Source organism: Moschus berezovskii, chromosome 24 (assembly GCF_049115385.1).
Source record: "Moschus berezovskii isolate FMDL1 chromosome 24, NW_MosBer_1.0, whole genome shotgun sequence".
Taxonomy (NCBI): Eukaryota; Metazoa; Chordata; class Mammalia; order Artiodactyla; family Moschidae; genus Moschus; species Moschus berezovskii.
This window is the reverse complement of record NC_142483.1, coordinates 4,324,024-4,337,672: the sequence shown is the minus strand read 5'-3', so window position 1 is coordinate 4,337,672 and position 13,649 is coordinate 4,324,024. Positions and strand designations below refer to the sequence as shown.

The window sequence follows — 13,649 nt, the reverse complement described above, 5'->3', positions numbered from 1 at the left end:
CCCAATGTTGTTATAACTGTATACTGGTGTTTTATTACAGTTGATTTATAATATTGTCTTAGTTTCAAGTGTACAGCAAAATGAGTCAGTTATACATGTGTGATACATATGTCCACTCTTTTTTATTTTTAGATTCTTTCCCCACATTACAAAGTATTGAGTAGAATCCCCTGCACTATACAGCAGGTTCTTGTTAATTATGTTTATACTGTTTCGAAATTCATGTTTTTCTCTCAGAAACTTCTCCACAGTGTCAGTTGTATAAGTCCAACTCAGCATATCGGCTTCCTGCAGAGGATCCCAAAGTTCAGTTGCAACACACTCCCCTTAGACAGCCCCCTGCTGACAACTGTGGTTTCAGAGAAGAGGGAAGACCCCCAGAGAAGGTGTCGTGTAAAAGCGCTTCAGAAAAGTGCTGCCTTGTTGCACTCAGATAAATTACAGCATGCTGAAATGCAGGAAGGCACACATTCAATGTAATACTGTGGAATGTTCATCAGACTCACAGAACTAAAAAAGGCCTTAGAAATCATTCCAGTCAACCTTCTCCTGTTACAGCGAAGGCAGGCAGGTTATAGCTAGATACCTAGCTCAGGTGACAAGGATCTGAGATTGTTCATTATTAATAGAAACCACTGCTGCTGTTCACTGAGAATATTCTCATCTTCATGACGCCAATGCCAAGAGGTATTTTTAGCCCCGTGAAAAGAAATGGGGGACCTATGCCTTTATAAACATTTTTTAATACACTGGCATTCTTTTTTTTTTCCTTAATCATTTCTTGATCTTTTCAGTAAACAGAGTAGGGTGAAACACCACAAGGTAAAAAACTCACATGCAAAACAAAGATTGAATGCTACCTCCAGTTCAAGCTCAGGACTAATGTTTTTACTCGGCCTCTTCTGTATTGCATGCGTATCTCTTTTCCTCCACACTGAAAATCCCACTTGACACAATCTCAAGAGTAACAGTAGTAAATGCTACCACCTCTCTTCACAATTAGAGGCTTTATTTTTATTTTTGCAGTAGTCTCCCCATCTTTCTCTCGTGTCCTTACGTGGTTGGTCCTGTATCGTCACTGTCAGAACATCTGCTGCTGTAAACAATCATGTCTCCCTTCTGACCCTCGCTGAGGCTTAGCCCTATGCACAAACTTCTCTTCACACGCACTGTTCATCTTTCCGTCACTCTCTAGTAATTATAAGGTTGTCTGAAGTTCATTCTAGAAAAGATTCCACAGGAAGAGCTCATAGGAAGAATATTGTGAGTTCTTGGATAATTCATCCCAGTTCTTTACACTTGAAGTTCGGTTTTCCTGGATATAAAATCCTGGGCTCACATTTTCTTTAATATCTTATTCCATTTTCTCCTGGTATAAGGTACTGCTGTCAAAAGTCTGATGACAAAGTAACTTATTTTCTTTCTCATATAAGTCATGTGTGCTTTTATGCCAGTATGCCCAAAGGATATTTTTTTCTTTTAAAGATCAATAGATTTACTATAATATGTCATGATGTTATCTTTTTGGATTGACTTATTCAGGCTTATCTTGGAGAAGGAAATGGCGAACTACTCCAGTATTCTTGCCTAGAGAATCCCATAGACAGAGGAGCCTGGCAGGCTACAGTCCATGGGGTTGCAAAGAGTTGGACGCGACTGAGCATAGTTCAGGCTTGTGGTGTGTTCTTTGTATTTTTTTTAACTTACAAAACTACATTTTAAAAGCTATAATCTACTTATAATTGTTATAAAATATTGGCTATATTCCCATATTGGACAGTATATTCTTGTAGTTTTTTTTTATTTTAAAAAAAACATTATTTTATTTTTGGCTGTGCTGGGTCTTCATTGCTTTGCAAAGGCTTTCTCCAGTTGCAGCGAGCAGGGGCTACTCTGGTGCACAGGCTTCTGAATGTGGTGGCTTCTCTTGTTGCAGAGCATAAGCTCTAGGCGTGTGGGCTTCGGTTAGTTGCAACCTGCAGGCTCTAAAGCATGGACTCAGTAGTTGAAGCACGCAGGCTTAGTTGCTCTGCGGCTGGTGCAATCTTTCTGGGCCAGGGATCGAACCCACGTCCCCTGCACTGGCAGGTGGATTCTTGCCCACTGTGCCACCAGGGAAGCCCTAAAGCTTGTTTTGTGCCTCACAGGTGGGTGCTCTTACTCCCCACCCCTGGATTGCCCCCCCAGTTCCCTCTCCCCACTGGTTTCTTCTCTGTATCCGTGAGTCTGCTTCTTTTCTATTATATTTTGTGCTGTGTCCTTTGACGATGTCATTTTGTGTCTCATTTCAAGAAAGGTTTCATAAATTATAATTTGAGGATTTGCTCAGTTTCCTTTCTTTTAGTTGTCTTCTTTATGAAGTTCTATTCTCTGTATGTTGGATCCCTTTGTCTTCAATACTTTCTTTTAAAAAAGCTCAGATAAAATGTAAAATGCACCCATTTCAAGTGTACCCGATCTAAGTTTAGAACATTTTTGACCACCTCACTCAAGAAAAGCTTGTACCTGTTAGCAGTCACTCCCCATTCTCTGTTCCCACCAGCCCCTGGTGACCACTATCTTTTTTCTCTAGGCACTTGTCTATTCTGGACATTTCATATAAACGGAATCATTTGATGTGTGGTCTTCGGTATCTAGTTTCTTTCCTTAGCATAATGTTTTCAAAGTTCACCCATGTTGTAGCATGTATTGGCTGTTCATCCCTTTTAATGGCCGGATAATATTCCACTGTACAGATGTACCACCTTTTACATATCCTTTCATCAGTTGATGGACATTTGGGTTGTTTGTTTCCACTTCAGGGGTATATGAATAATGCTGCTATAAACAAGTTTCATATTACTGTACAAGTTTTTGTGTGAGCCTATGTTATGAGTTCTCTTGATTATGTACCCAAGATTGGAATTTCTGGGTCACATATTAACTATATTTAACATTTTGAGGAACTGCCACACTTTTTTTCAAAGTGGCTGTGTTATTTTCCATTCCCACTAGCAATTTTAGGGGGTTCCAATTTCTCCACATCACCACTTGTTATTGTCTGTATTTTTTAACTATTCTAGTGGCTTCAAAGTAGTATCTCCTTGTGGATTTTATGTTTGTTTCTTTGGCAGTGCTGGGTCTCAGTTTCCACAAGGGATCTTAGATTTGAGGCATGTGAACTCTTAATTGTGGCATGTGGGATCTAGTTCCCTGACCAGGAATTGAACCGGGGCCCCTGCATTGGGAGTGCAGAGTCTTAGCCACTGGACCACCAGGAAAGTCCCTCATCATGGTTTTGATTTGCATTTCCCTAGTGACTAATGATGTTGAACATCTTTTCACATGCCTGTTATCCTTTTGTGTATATAAATTGTTGAGTTTATAATTGCTCTTTATATAGTTTATCTTTTTTGGTGCTTTTGTTGTTCTTTATATATTCTGGAGATATATATATATATATCCTATATAAATTCTAAATGCTGTCTTTTTACTTTCTTGATGTTATCATTTAAAGTACAAATTTTTAAAATTTTGATGAAGTCAAATTTATTCATTTTTTTCTTTTATTTCTTACCCTTTTGGTGTTTCATTTAAGCATCCATTGCCTAATCCAGTGTCATGAAAATTTGTGACTGTACTTTCTTTTAAGAGTTTTACACAGATCATACCATTTGCAGATAAAGATAGTTTTATGCCGGGAGCCAGCGAGGGACATCCTACCCATGGCAAAGGTCAATTGGGGAAGAGGCCTGATGGGCAAAGGCTAATCAGGGCTCGAGGAACCCCCTGGACTTACCTGAGCATCTACCCCAAAGAAAACTGGAGTCTGACTGCTTTACTATCTTACGCCTCTTACCAAGTCCTCTAATACTTACAGGGGCTTCCCCCCAACCACCTTTCTCTGAAAACATTAATTCAGAGCTGTAGTTTAAAAGTTCTCCTCGGCTTAATAGGAGTGTTCCAATCCAAGCCCCTCTGATAGCTTTCTAACTTGCATGACAAGTTTGTCCGGGCTCTTACAACTATGAGTGTGACTGTTTATAGCCTCCCAGCCATGCAAGGACAGAAAGCCTAATATTCTAAAATACAGGAATCTGTTGAAGAAGTTAAAATCATTAGAATAGTACTAGAAAAGATTTCATTGTTGAATCAATGCTTGCTGCAGTTTTCTCTATCTATTGTATTCTTGGAAATATATTAATCCTTTGATTTAACCACATCAGATCTTAAGCTAATAAATTCCTTTCTTGCAGCTCACTACACCGGTGCCTTATAGGAATGTAACTTTGTTATGTGTCTACCACCTAACTTTAGGAAAGTCACCTTAAAAGAAAAGTCTTTTACTTGCTAACTAACCTATTGTCAGGAGAGAGGGCCATAAAACTGTTAGCAGGCCCCCTGGCCAGAAGATGATGTAAACCACCTAAAACTTTTATCACGAGACACACAAAAATAAGCCTTGATCCTGATAAGGGTCAAGACTGCTGACCTCACGTGATTTTGGCGTGAATCTATACCTCCCTTTCTCTGTTTCTTATGCGCATAACTTAGGGTATAAAAGCAGCACTGGAAAATAAAGTTTTGGGCCTTGCTCACTGAAGCTTGGTCTCCCCATGTCGTTCTTTCTCTTTTTCCATCCTTTTCTCTATTCTCCTTTTTCTGGTTGAGATCCTTGGAGCACTGGGCCCTCTGAGTTTACTTATCTGCCTGGGCTTCTAAGACCCACTCGAGGGGGTGCCCTGGTGGGGTGCCTCCAGTGATTCGAGAGGGCGCCTGCGGCCTACGTAAACAGAGCAAGCCCCTTGCTGGGGTTTTATTGGTTTCCAGCGTAAACCAAGGAATCATCAGCCCCTGTCTCTCTCTCTTTCTCTCTCTCTCTCTGACGCCAACGCCGTTCATCCCGAGGATACCCTGGGTCATATCGAGGCTGGACCCCGATAGTTTTACTTCTTCCTTTCCAGTCGGAATAACTTTATTTCTTTTTCTTGCCTAATTGCCCTGGTGAGAAACTCCAGGATACTGTTGAATAGATGTTACCAGTGAGTATCCTTTTCTTGTTCTGGATCTTAGATGGAGACCTGCCAGTCCTTCACCATTAAGTCTGATGTTACCTGTGGGGTTTGGGTAAGACCTTATCAGGGTGAGGAAGTCCATTTCTCTTCCTAGTTCTTTTGAGTGTTTTTATTAGGAAAAGGCATTCAGTTCAGTTCAGTTCAGTCGCTCAGTCGTGTCCAATGCTTTGCAACCCATAAACTGCAGCACGCCAGGCCTCCCTGTCCATCACCAACTCCCGGAGTTCACCCAAACCCATGTCCATTGACTCGGTGATCCCATCCAACCATCTCATCCTCTGTCATCCCCTTCTCCTCCTGCCCTCAGTCTCTCTCAGCATAAGGGTCTTTTCAAATGAGTCAGCTCTTCGCATCAGGTGGCCGAAGTATTGGAGTTTCAGCTTCAGCATCAGTCCTTCCAATGAACACCCAGGACTGATCTCCTTTAGGATGGACTGGTTGGATCTCCTTGCAGTCCAAGGGACTCTCGAGAGTCTTCTCCAACACCACAGTTCAAAAGCATCAATTCTTTTGCGCTCTATAGCTTTCTTTATAGTCCAACTCTCACATCCATACATGACTACTGGAAAAACCATAGCCTTGACTAGATGGACTTTTGTTGACAAAGTAATGTCTCTGCTTTTTAATATGCTATCTAGGTTGATCATAACTTTCCTTCCCAGAAGTAAGCGTCTTTTAATTTCATGGCTGCAATCACCATCTGCAGTGATTTTGGAGCCCAAAAAATAAGGTTAGCCACTGTTTCCCCATCTATTTGCCATGAAGTGATGGGACCAGATGCCATGATCTTAGTTTTCTGAATGTTGAGCTTCAAGCCAACTTTTTCACTCTCCTCTTTCACTTTCATCAAGAGGCTTTTTAGTTCCTCTTCACTTTCTGCCACAAGGGTGGTGTCATCCACATATCTGAGGTTATTGATATTTCTCCTGGCAGTCTTGATTCCAGCTTGTGCTTCCTCCAGCCCAGCATTTCTCATGATGTACTCTGCATATAAGTTAAATAAACAGGGTGACCATATACAGCCTTGACATACGCCTTTCCTGATTTGGAACCAGTCTGTTGTTCCATGTCCAGTTCTAACTGTTGCTTCCTGACCTGCATACAGGTTTCTCAAAAGGCAGGTCAGGTGGTCTGGTATTCCCGTCTCTTTCAGAATTTTCCACAGTTTATTGTGATCCACACAGTCAAAAGCTTTGACATAGTCAATAAGGCAGAAATAGATGCTTTTCTGGAACTCTCTTGCTTTTTCGATGATCCAGCAGATGTTGGCAATTTGATCTCTGGTTCCTCTGCCTTTTCTGAAACCAGCTTGAACATCTGGAAGTTCACGGTTCACGTATTGCTAAAGCAGTGGCTGTGTGGCACAGAAGCCACGGCTCAGAGGAGATACCCCACATCCAAGGTCAGGAGCGGCGGCCGAGAAGAGATACCCCACATCCAAGGTAAGAGAAACCCAAGTAAGATGGTAGGCACTGAGAGAGGGCATCAGTGGGAAGACAGACTGAAACCACAATCACAGGAAACTAGCCAATCTGATCACGTGGACCACAGCCTTGTCTAACTCAATGAAACTAAGACATGCTGTATGGGGCCACCCAAGATGGAAGGGTCATGGTGGAGAGGTCTGACAGAATGTGGAACACTGGAGAAGGGAATGGCAAACCACTTCAGTATTCTTGCCTTGAGAACCCCATGAACAATATGAAAAGGCAAAAAGATAGGACACTGAAAGATGAACTCCCCAGGTCGGTAGGTGCCCAATATGCTTCTGGAGATCAGTGGAGAAATAACTCCAGAAAGAATGAAGGGAGGGAGTCAAAGCAGAAACAACACCCAGTTGTGGATGTGACTGGGGATAGAAACAAGGTCCGATGCTATAAAGAGCAATATTGCATAGGAACCTAAAATGTCAGGTCCATGAATCAAGGCAAATTGGAAGTGGTCAAACAGGAGATGGCAAGAGTGAACGTTGACATTCTAGGAATCAGTGAACTAAGATGGACTGGAATGGGTAATTTAACTCAGATGACCATATATCTACTACTGTGGGCAGGAATCCCTTAGAAGAAATGGGGTAGCCATCATGGTCAACAAGAGTGAAATGAAGTACTTGGATGCAATCTCAAAACCGACAGAATGATCTCTGTTCATTTCTGAGGCAAACCATTCAATATCACAGTAATTGAAGTCTATGCCCTGACCAGTAACACTGAAGAAGCTGAAGTTGAATGGTTCTATGAAGACCTACAAGACCTTTTAGAACTAACACCCAGAAAAGATGTCCTTTTCATTATAGGGGACTGGAATGCAAAAGTAGGAAGTCAAGAAACACCTGGAGCAACAGGCAAATTTGGCCTTGGAGTACAGAATGAAGCAGGGCAAAGGCTAATAGAGTTTTGCCAAGAGAACGCACTGGTCATAGCAAACACCCTCTTCCAACAACACAAGAGAAGACTCTACACATGGACATCACCAGATGGTCGACAACGAAATCAGACTGATTATATTCTTTGCAGCCAAAGATGGAGAAGCTCTATACAGTCAGCAAAAACAAGACCGGGAGCTGACTGTGGCTTGGATCATGAACTCCTTATTGCCAAATTCAGACTTAAATGGAAGAAAGTGGGGAAAACCACTAGACCATTCAGATATAACCTAAATCAAATCCCTTACGGTTATACAGTGGAAGTGAGAAATAGATTTAAGGGACTAGATCTGATAGACAGAGTGCCTGAAGAACTATGGATGGAGGTTCGTGACATTGTACAGGAGACAGGGATCAAGACCATCCCCAAGAAAAAATGTAAAAAAGCAAAATGGCTGTCTGAAGAGGCCTTACAAATAGCTGTGAAAAGAAGAGAAGTGAAAAGCAAAGGAGAAAAGGAAAGATATACCTATCTGAACACAGAGTTCCAAAGAATAGCAAGGAGAGATAAGAAAGCCTTCCTCAGTGATCAGTGCAAAGAAATAGAGGAAAACAATAGAATGGAAAGACTAGAGATCTCTTCAAGAAAATTAGAGATACCAAGGGAACATTTCATGCAAAGATGGGCTCACTAAAGGACAGAAATGGTAGGGACCTAACAGAAGCAGAAGATATTAAGAAGAAGTGGCAAGAATACACAGAAGAACTGTACAAAAAAGATCTTCACGACCCAGATCATCACGATGGTGTGATCACTCATCTAGAGCCAGACATCCTGGAATGTGAAGTCAAGTGGGCCTTAGGAAGCATCACTATGTTCAAAGCTAGGGGAGGCGATGGAATTCCAGTTGAGCTAGCAAATCCTAAAAGATGATGCTGTGAAAGTGCTGCACTCAATATACCAGCACATTTGGAAAACTCAGCAGTGGCTACAGGAATGGAAAAGGTCAGTTTTCATTCCAATCCCAAAGAAGGGCAATGCCAAAGGCATTAGATTTTGTCAAATGTTTTTTCCACATCTACTAAAATAAGCATAATATTTTTTAACACGGTGAATTACATTGATTTACATATGTTGGACCAGTCTTGCACTCCAGGGATACTTTTCACATGGTCATGGTATATAATCCTTTTTCTACATTGCTGCATTCCATTAGCTATTATTTTGCAGAAAGTTTTTATATTTCTGTTTATAAAGTATATTGGTCTGTAGTTTTCTCCTGATGTGTTTGCTTTTTGTATCAAGGTGTAATACTGGCCTCATAGAATGGGAGGCATTCCATCCTCTTCTGTTTTTTGTAAGATCTGTAAAGGATTGGTGTTAATTCTTCTTTGAATGTTCAATAGAATTCACTAGTGAAGCTTGACTCCCCAGGTGGCACTAGTGGTAAAGAATCTGCCTGCCAATGCAGGAGTCAAGGGTTCAATCCCTGTGTCAGGAAGATCTCTTGAAAAGGAAATGGCAACCCACTCCAGTATTCTTGTCTGGAAAATTCCATGGACAGAGGAGCCTGGCGGGCTACAGTCCTCGGGGGTCGCCAACAGTCAGATATGACTGAGCACCCAGATATAGTGAAGCTGCTGCTGTTGGAATTTTCTTTGTGGGAAGATTTTGGATTGCTAATTCAGTCTCTTGATGGAGGTCTACTCATACTTTCTACTTCTTGAATCGGTTTCAGTAGTTTGTGTGTCCATCCAGTCCTTAGAATATGTGATGAGAATGGCACTTTAGCTCCAGGTTCTTCTTCTAATTACTTTTAAATTAGGAGAATTTCTCGACACATTCTAACACATTTTTTTTTTCCCACTGATGTAACTCTGCCCTGGTTAACAAGTACAGCTAAGCACGAAGAGGAACATTTCTCAGTAATGTATGACACAAAAAAAGATAAAGCATTAAATTTGAGCCTAAAACACAGCTTCAAAATGTATAAATCAACTGTTGACCAAACCAAAAGGAGGACAGACAATTCCACACTGGGATTACACTAGAAATCAGTGAGGAAAAGATAATCAGAAAGCCTCAGTTGTTTGGAAATTAAGCAGAACACTTCTAAATAACTTATGAGTCAAAGAATGAAAATTAGAAAATATTTGAACTGAATGATAAGGCAAATAGGAAGTAAAAGCTTGTGAAACACAGTTAAAATGTACTTAGAGGGAAAATTATAGCTTTAAATACTCAAAAAAGAAGAACATTTGAGAACTGGTGATCTGAAGTTCCATCTGAAGAAACCAGAAACAATAGCATTATGAATTCAAAGAAAGTAGGGGGAAAAAAGTAGTAAAGATGCAAGCAGAAATCAGTGAAATATAAAAAGCATCTACAGTGGGAAAATGAACAAAGTCTAACCTTCTCCCTTGCAAAGATTAACAAAATTGATAAATTTCTAGTAAAACGAATTTTTTAAAAAAAGAGATAAAATACCAAATAGTATCAGGAATGAAAGGAGATACCAATTAGCATCAGTAACGAAAGGAGGTTACAGATCATTTTTTAAAGAAGGTATTATTAACAACTCCATGACAATAAATTTAATAATTTTAATGAAATGGACGATTTTACTTGGGAAAAAAAAGCTTTCCAAACCTGACAGAAGATAAAATCTGAATAGGCCTATACGTGCGTGTGTGCATGCATGCTCAGTCGTGTCCGACTCTTTGCAAACTCATTGCCTCTAGCCCGCCAGGCTCCTCTATCCATGGGGTTTCCCAGGCAAGAATACTGGAGTGGATAGCCATTTCTTACTCCAGGGGATCTTCCTGACCCAGGGATCAAACCCGCATCTCCTGCATTGGAAGGTGGATTCTTTGTCACTGAGCCACCTGGGAAGCCCAGCCCATATGTAATACAGCAATTACATCTTTAATTAAAAATCTGCTTATGCCAGAAACTGCAGGCTGAGGTGGCTTCAGTGGTGAATTCTTCCAAAGATTAGAGGAAAAATTAATACCTGTATTATACAGACTTTTCCGAAGAATACAAAGGAGATAAGACTTCCAAACTTGTTTTATGAGGCCAGCACCTCTCAAGTACAAAACTTGATATGGACATAACAAGGAAACACTACAGAATAATATCTCTAGGATGCAAAATTCCTAAACACAATATTAAGAAATTAAATCTGATGATTTATAGAAAGAATAATGTATCATGGCCAAGTGAGGTATATCTGAGGAATCTCAGGTTGGTTAAACATTGAAAAATCAATTGACATAATTCAATACATTAACCAAATAAAGGAGAAGAAGGTGTGGTTTTCTCAGGAGAAAACAGATTTGATTTAAAAGAATGAGACATTTATTATTAAAAAGTCTTAAGAAAGCTAGAATGATAAAGAAACTGCCTTTATTTGATAAGGGGTAGCTTTAAAAATTCTGGGCCTAACATTTTAATTAATGATGAAATATTACTTTCCCTGAACTCAAGAACAAGACAGAGGTGTCCACTTTTACTGCTTCAGTTCACAGTTGCCCTGAAGATTCTCAGCAGTGCAATAAGGCCTGAGGTAGAAATAAAGGATGTGAACACTGAAACTAAAGTAAAACTATCATTATTTGTTGACGGCATGATTGTATATGAGTAAAAAGTCCCAAAGAACAAAGAAACCACTGGAACTAATACATGAATGTAGCAGGGCTGCCGTCTATGGGGTCGCACAGAGTCGGACACGACTGAAGCGACTTAGCAGCAGCATCAGTAGCAGCAGCAGCATGGAGCAAGCAATAAACAATTAGGATTTTTTTAAAATATCATTTAAAATGCGTCCAAAAAACTCACCAAGGTACATCAGAATAAACATAATAAAAGTTGACTTCTACACTGAAAACTGCAAATTTCCCAATATTCTAAGCTTCTGAAAGAAATTTCAAAGGTTCTACATAATTGCAAGTATATTCTATGTTCATTCATCAGAAGACAATATTTTTACAGCAGTAAAAAGACTCTTTGAGTGTCCCACTGACAGCAAAGAGATCAAATCAGTCCGTCCTAAAGGAAATAAACCTTGAATATTCATTGGAAGGACTGATGCTGAAGCTGAAGCTCCAATACTTTGGCCACCTGATGTGAAGAGCTGACTCACTGGAAAAGCCCCTGATGCTGGGAAAGTCTGAAGGCAGGAGGAGAAGGGGACGGCAGAGGATGCGATGGTTGGATGGCGTCACCGGCTTGATGGACATGAGTTTGAGTGAACTCGGGAGTTGGTGATGGACAGGGAGGCCTGGCGTGCTGTGATTCATGGGGTCGCGGAGAGTCGACATGACTAAGCGACTGAACTCAACTGCGCAGAGGAGAGCGGGAAGCTTGGCCGCGGGAGGGCTGAGGTGATCCTAAGCCACGAGAAGTCTCTAAGGAATGCTGAAGAAGAAAGGGAGAGACCCGTAGGGACTAACAGTGGGCTCCCGAGCGTCAACCCCGCGGGCCTGAGAGGCTAGCCACGCCCGCCCGGGAGGCCTGGGGAGGCGGGACTAGGAGCGCAGCGATTGGCGGTTGGCCCCGCCTCACCCCGGGGCGGAACCAATTGTGACGGCGGCGAGGTTTCCTGCCGGCGCCACCAGCGTGCGGCACGGAGACGCCGGCGTGCGCCGGCGTGACGCGGCCCCGCGGGATGGGCTGGGCCGAGGCCGAGGCGGCGACGGCGGCGGCCGGGAGAGCGGGAGGCGGCAGCCAGACGACGGCCCTCCGACCCGACCGCCATGAGCACCAAGCAGGTCACTTGCAGGTCAGCGCGCGGCACCGCGGGTCCTTCCCCGCGCGCGCCTCACCGCCGCGCCAGGGAGACTAGCCGGCGTGGGGCGGTGGGAAGCGGCTCTCCCGAGCCTTGGGCTCCGGCCTCCCCCGGCGGGGCCGGCGCGGCGGGGCCGGGGCCCGGGGCCCGGCGGCGCGTGGCGGAGCCCCGCGGGCGCTGCGCCGCCCGTTGCCGGCGAGCCGGCCGCCGCGCGGCTGCAAGGAGGGCGCGCTGGCGGCGCCGTGCGGGCCGAGGGGCGGGCCCCTGGGACCTGGGGCGAAGCCGCCGCCGTGCAGTCAGGGGCCGCGGAGGTCGTTTACGGATGGCCCCCCAGGTGTAGGCTCCCGTCGTCCGTGAGGGCCCGCGGAAGCGGCCTTCGGTTCCTAAGCGTCTGGAGAACTCCCATGCACAGTTAGCGAGTTGGAAGCTGCTGTGTGGGAAGTAACGTTTGCTGTAAGTTTGTTTCTTTTCCCGCGTATCCCCAAGGCGTGTGTTCTCAGCAGCCTTCACAGGAACACTGCTGCTGCTGCTGCTAAGTCGCTTCGGTCGTGACCGACTCTGTGCGACCCCTTAGATGCTCTCCCATCCCTGGGATTCTCTGCTGCTGCTGCTGCTCTAGGCAGACTTTATTCCTGTTTTGTAGTGCAGGAAACTCAGGCCGACGGAGGGTGAGTGAGAGGCTCCCCTTACGGAGAGAAATGCAACAGTAACGGGTGGACCGGTAGTTGTAGAAAGTTCAAAACCGGATGGCTCCCCTGCGCCCGTTAAATAGAAGTATTGGTGTGTGTAACACCCGCATTCCTCGGCAGGTATGTGGCTTGAGGGTTTGGGGGTCCTGCTCTTACTGAACCTGGAAAGTACAACTTGTAATAGTTGGTCTGAGTTAAACCTGTGTGGCACACAGTCGTGTGGTTCGATTATGTGTAATGAAGAGTTTAAGTATCATCTGTGTTGCTACTTCTCTTCCTTACTACGAATAGTTGAGAAAGTGTGATGTAAAAAGTTTACTGTTAGTATTAGGCTCTATTAACCGTTCAACCAGTTTATCCAAGGCCTAGGTGCCATTGTTAGAAATTGGCAGTTTGTGTGGAGAGAAAAGAATTTCACTAGGTTATTTGTAATAGAACGTCTTTTGTGAGGACCTGTGCGTATGTTTATGTATATTTCTGTATACATACCCCTGTTGGACAATATCTTTAATCGTTGTGGTCTGTATACCAAATTCCGGTTAAGGGGTCTAAGCCTCGTCTGCATAAGGGTGCTTGTGTCTGCACTTCTTTGTAATGGAATCACCCATCTGCGTGGTGTCTCATTTGACAGATGATGAAAAGCTGTGCTCCAACTTGAAGCTTGCCCCGAATTCACATCTACTTGGAGGAACAGAAATGTAAATCAAGATCACCTTGCGGTTGTTCTTTCTATCCTAGTAGATGGCTTGAC

General features: G+C 43.2%; 1 protein-coding gene across 1 annotated transcript in view; it reads left to right on the top strand.

The window, feature by feature from the left end:
- The first annotated feature begins 12,052 nt into the window (after nt 1-12,052).
- The window catches only part of MKRN2 (makorin ring finger protein 2), a 39,639-nt gene continuing 38,042 nt past the window's right edge, over nt 12,053-13,649 (top strand). Inside the window, exon 1 of the mRNA XM_055413549.2 lies at nt 12,053-12,203. Coding sequence (XP_055269524.1) covers nt 12,178-12,203 — 26 coding nt within the window. The 5' untranslated portion in view covers nt 12,053-12,177. The remainder of the gene's footprint in view (nt 12,204-13,649) is intronic.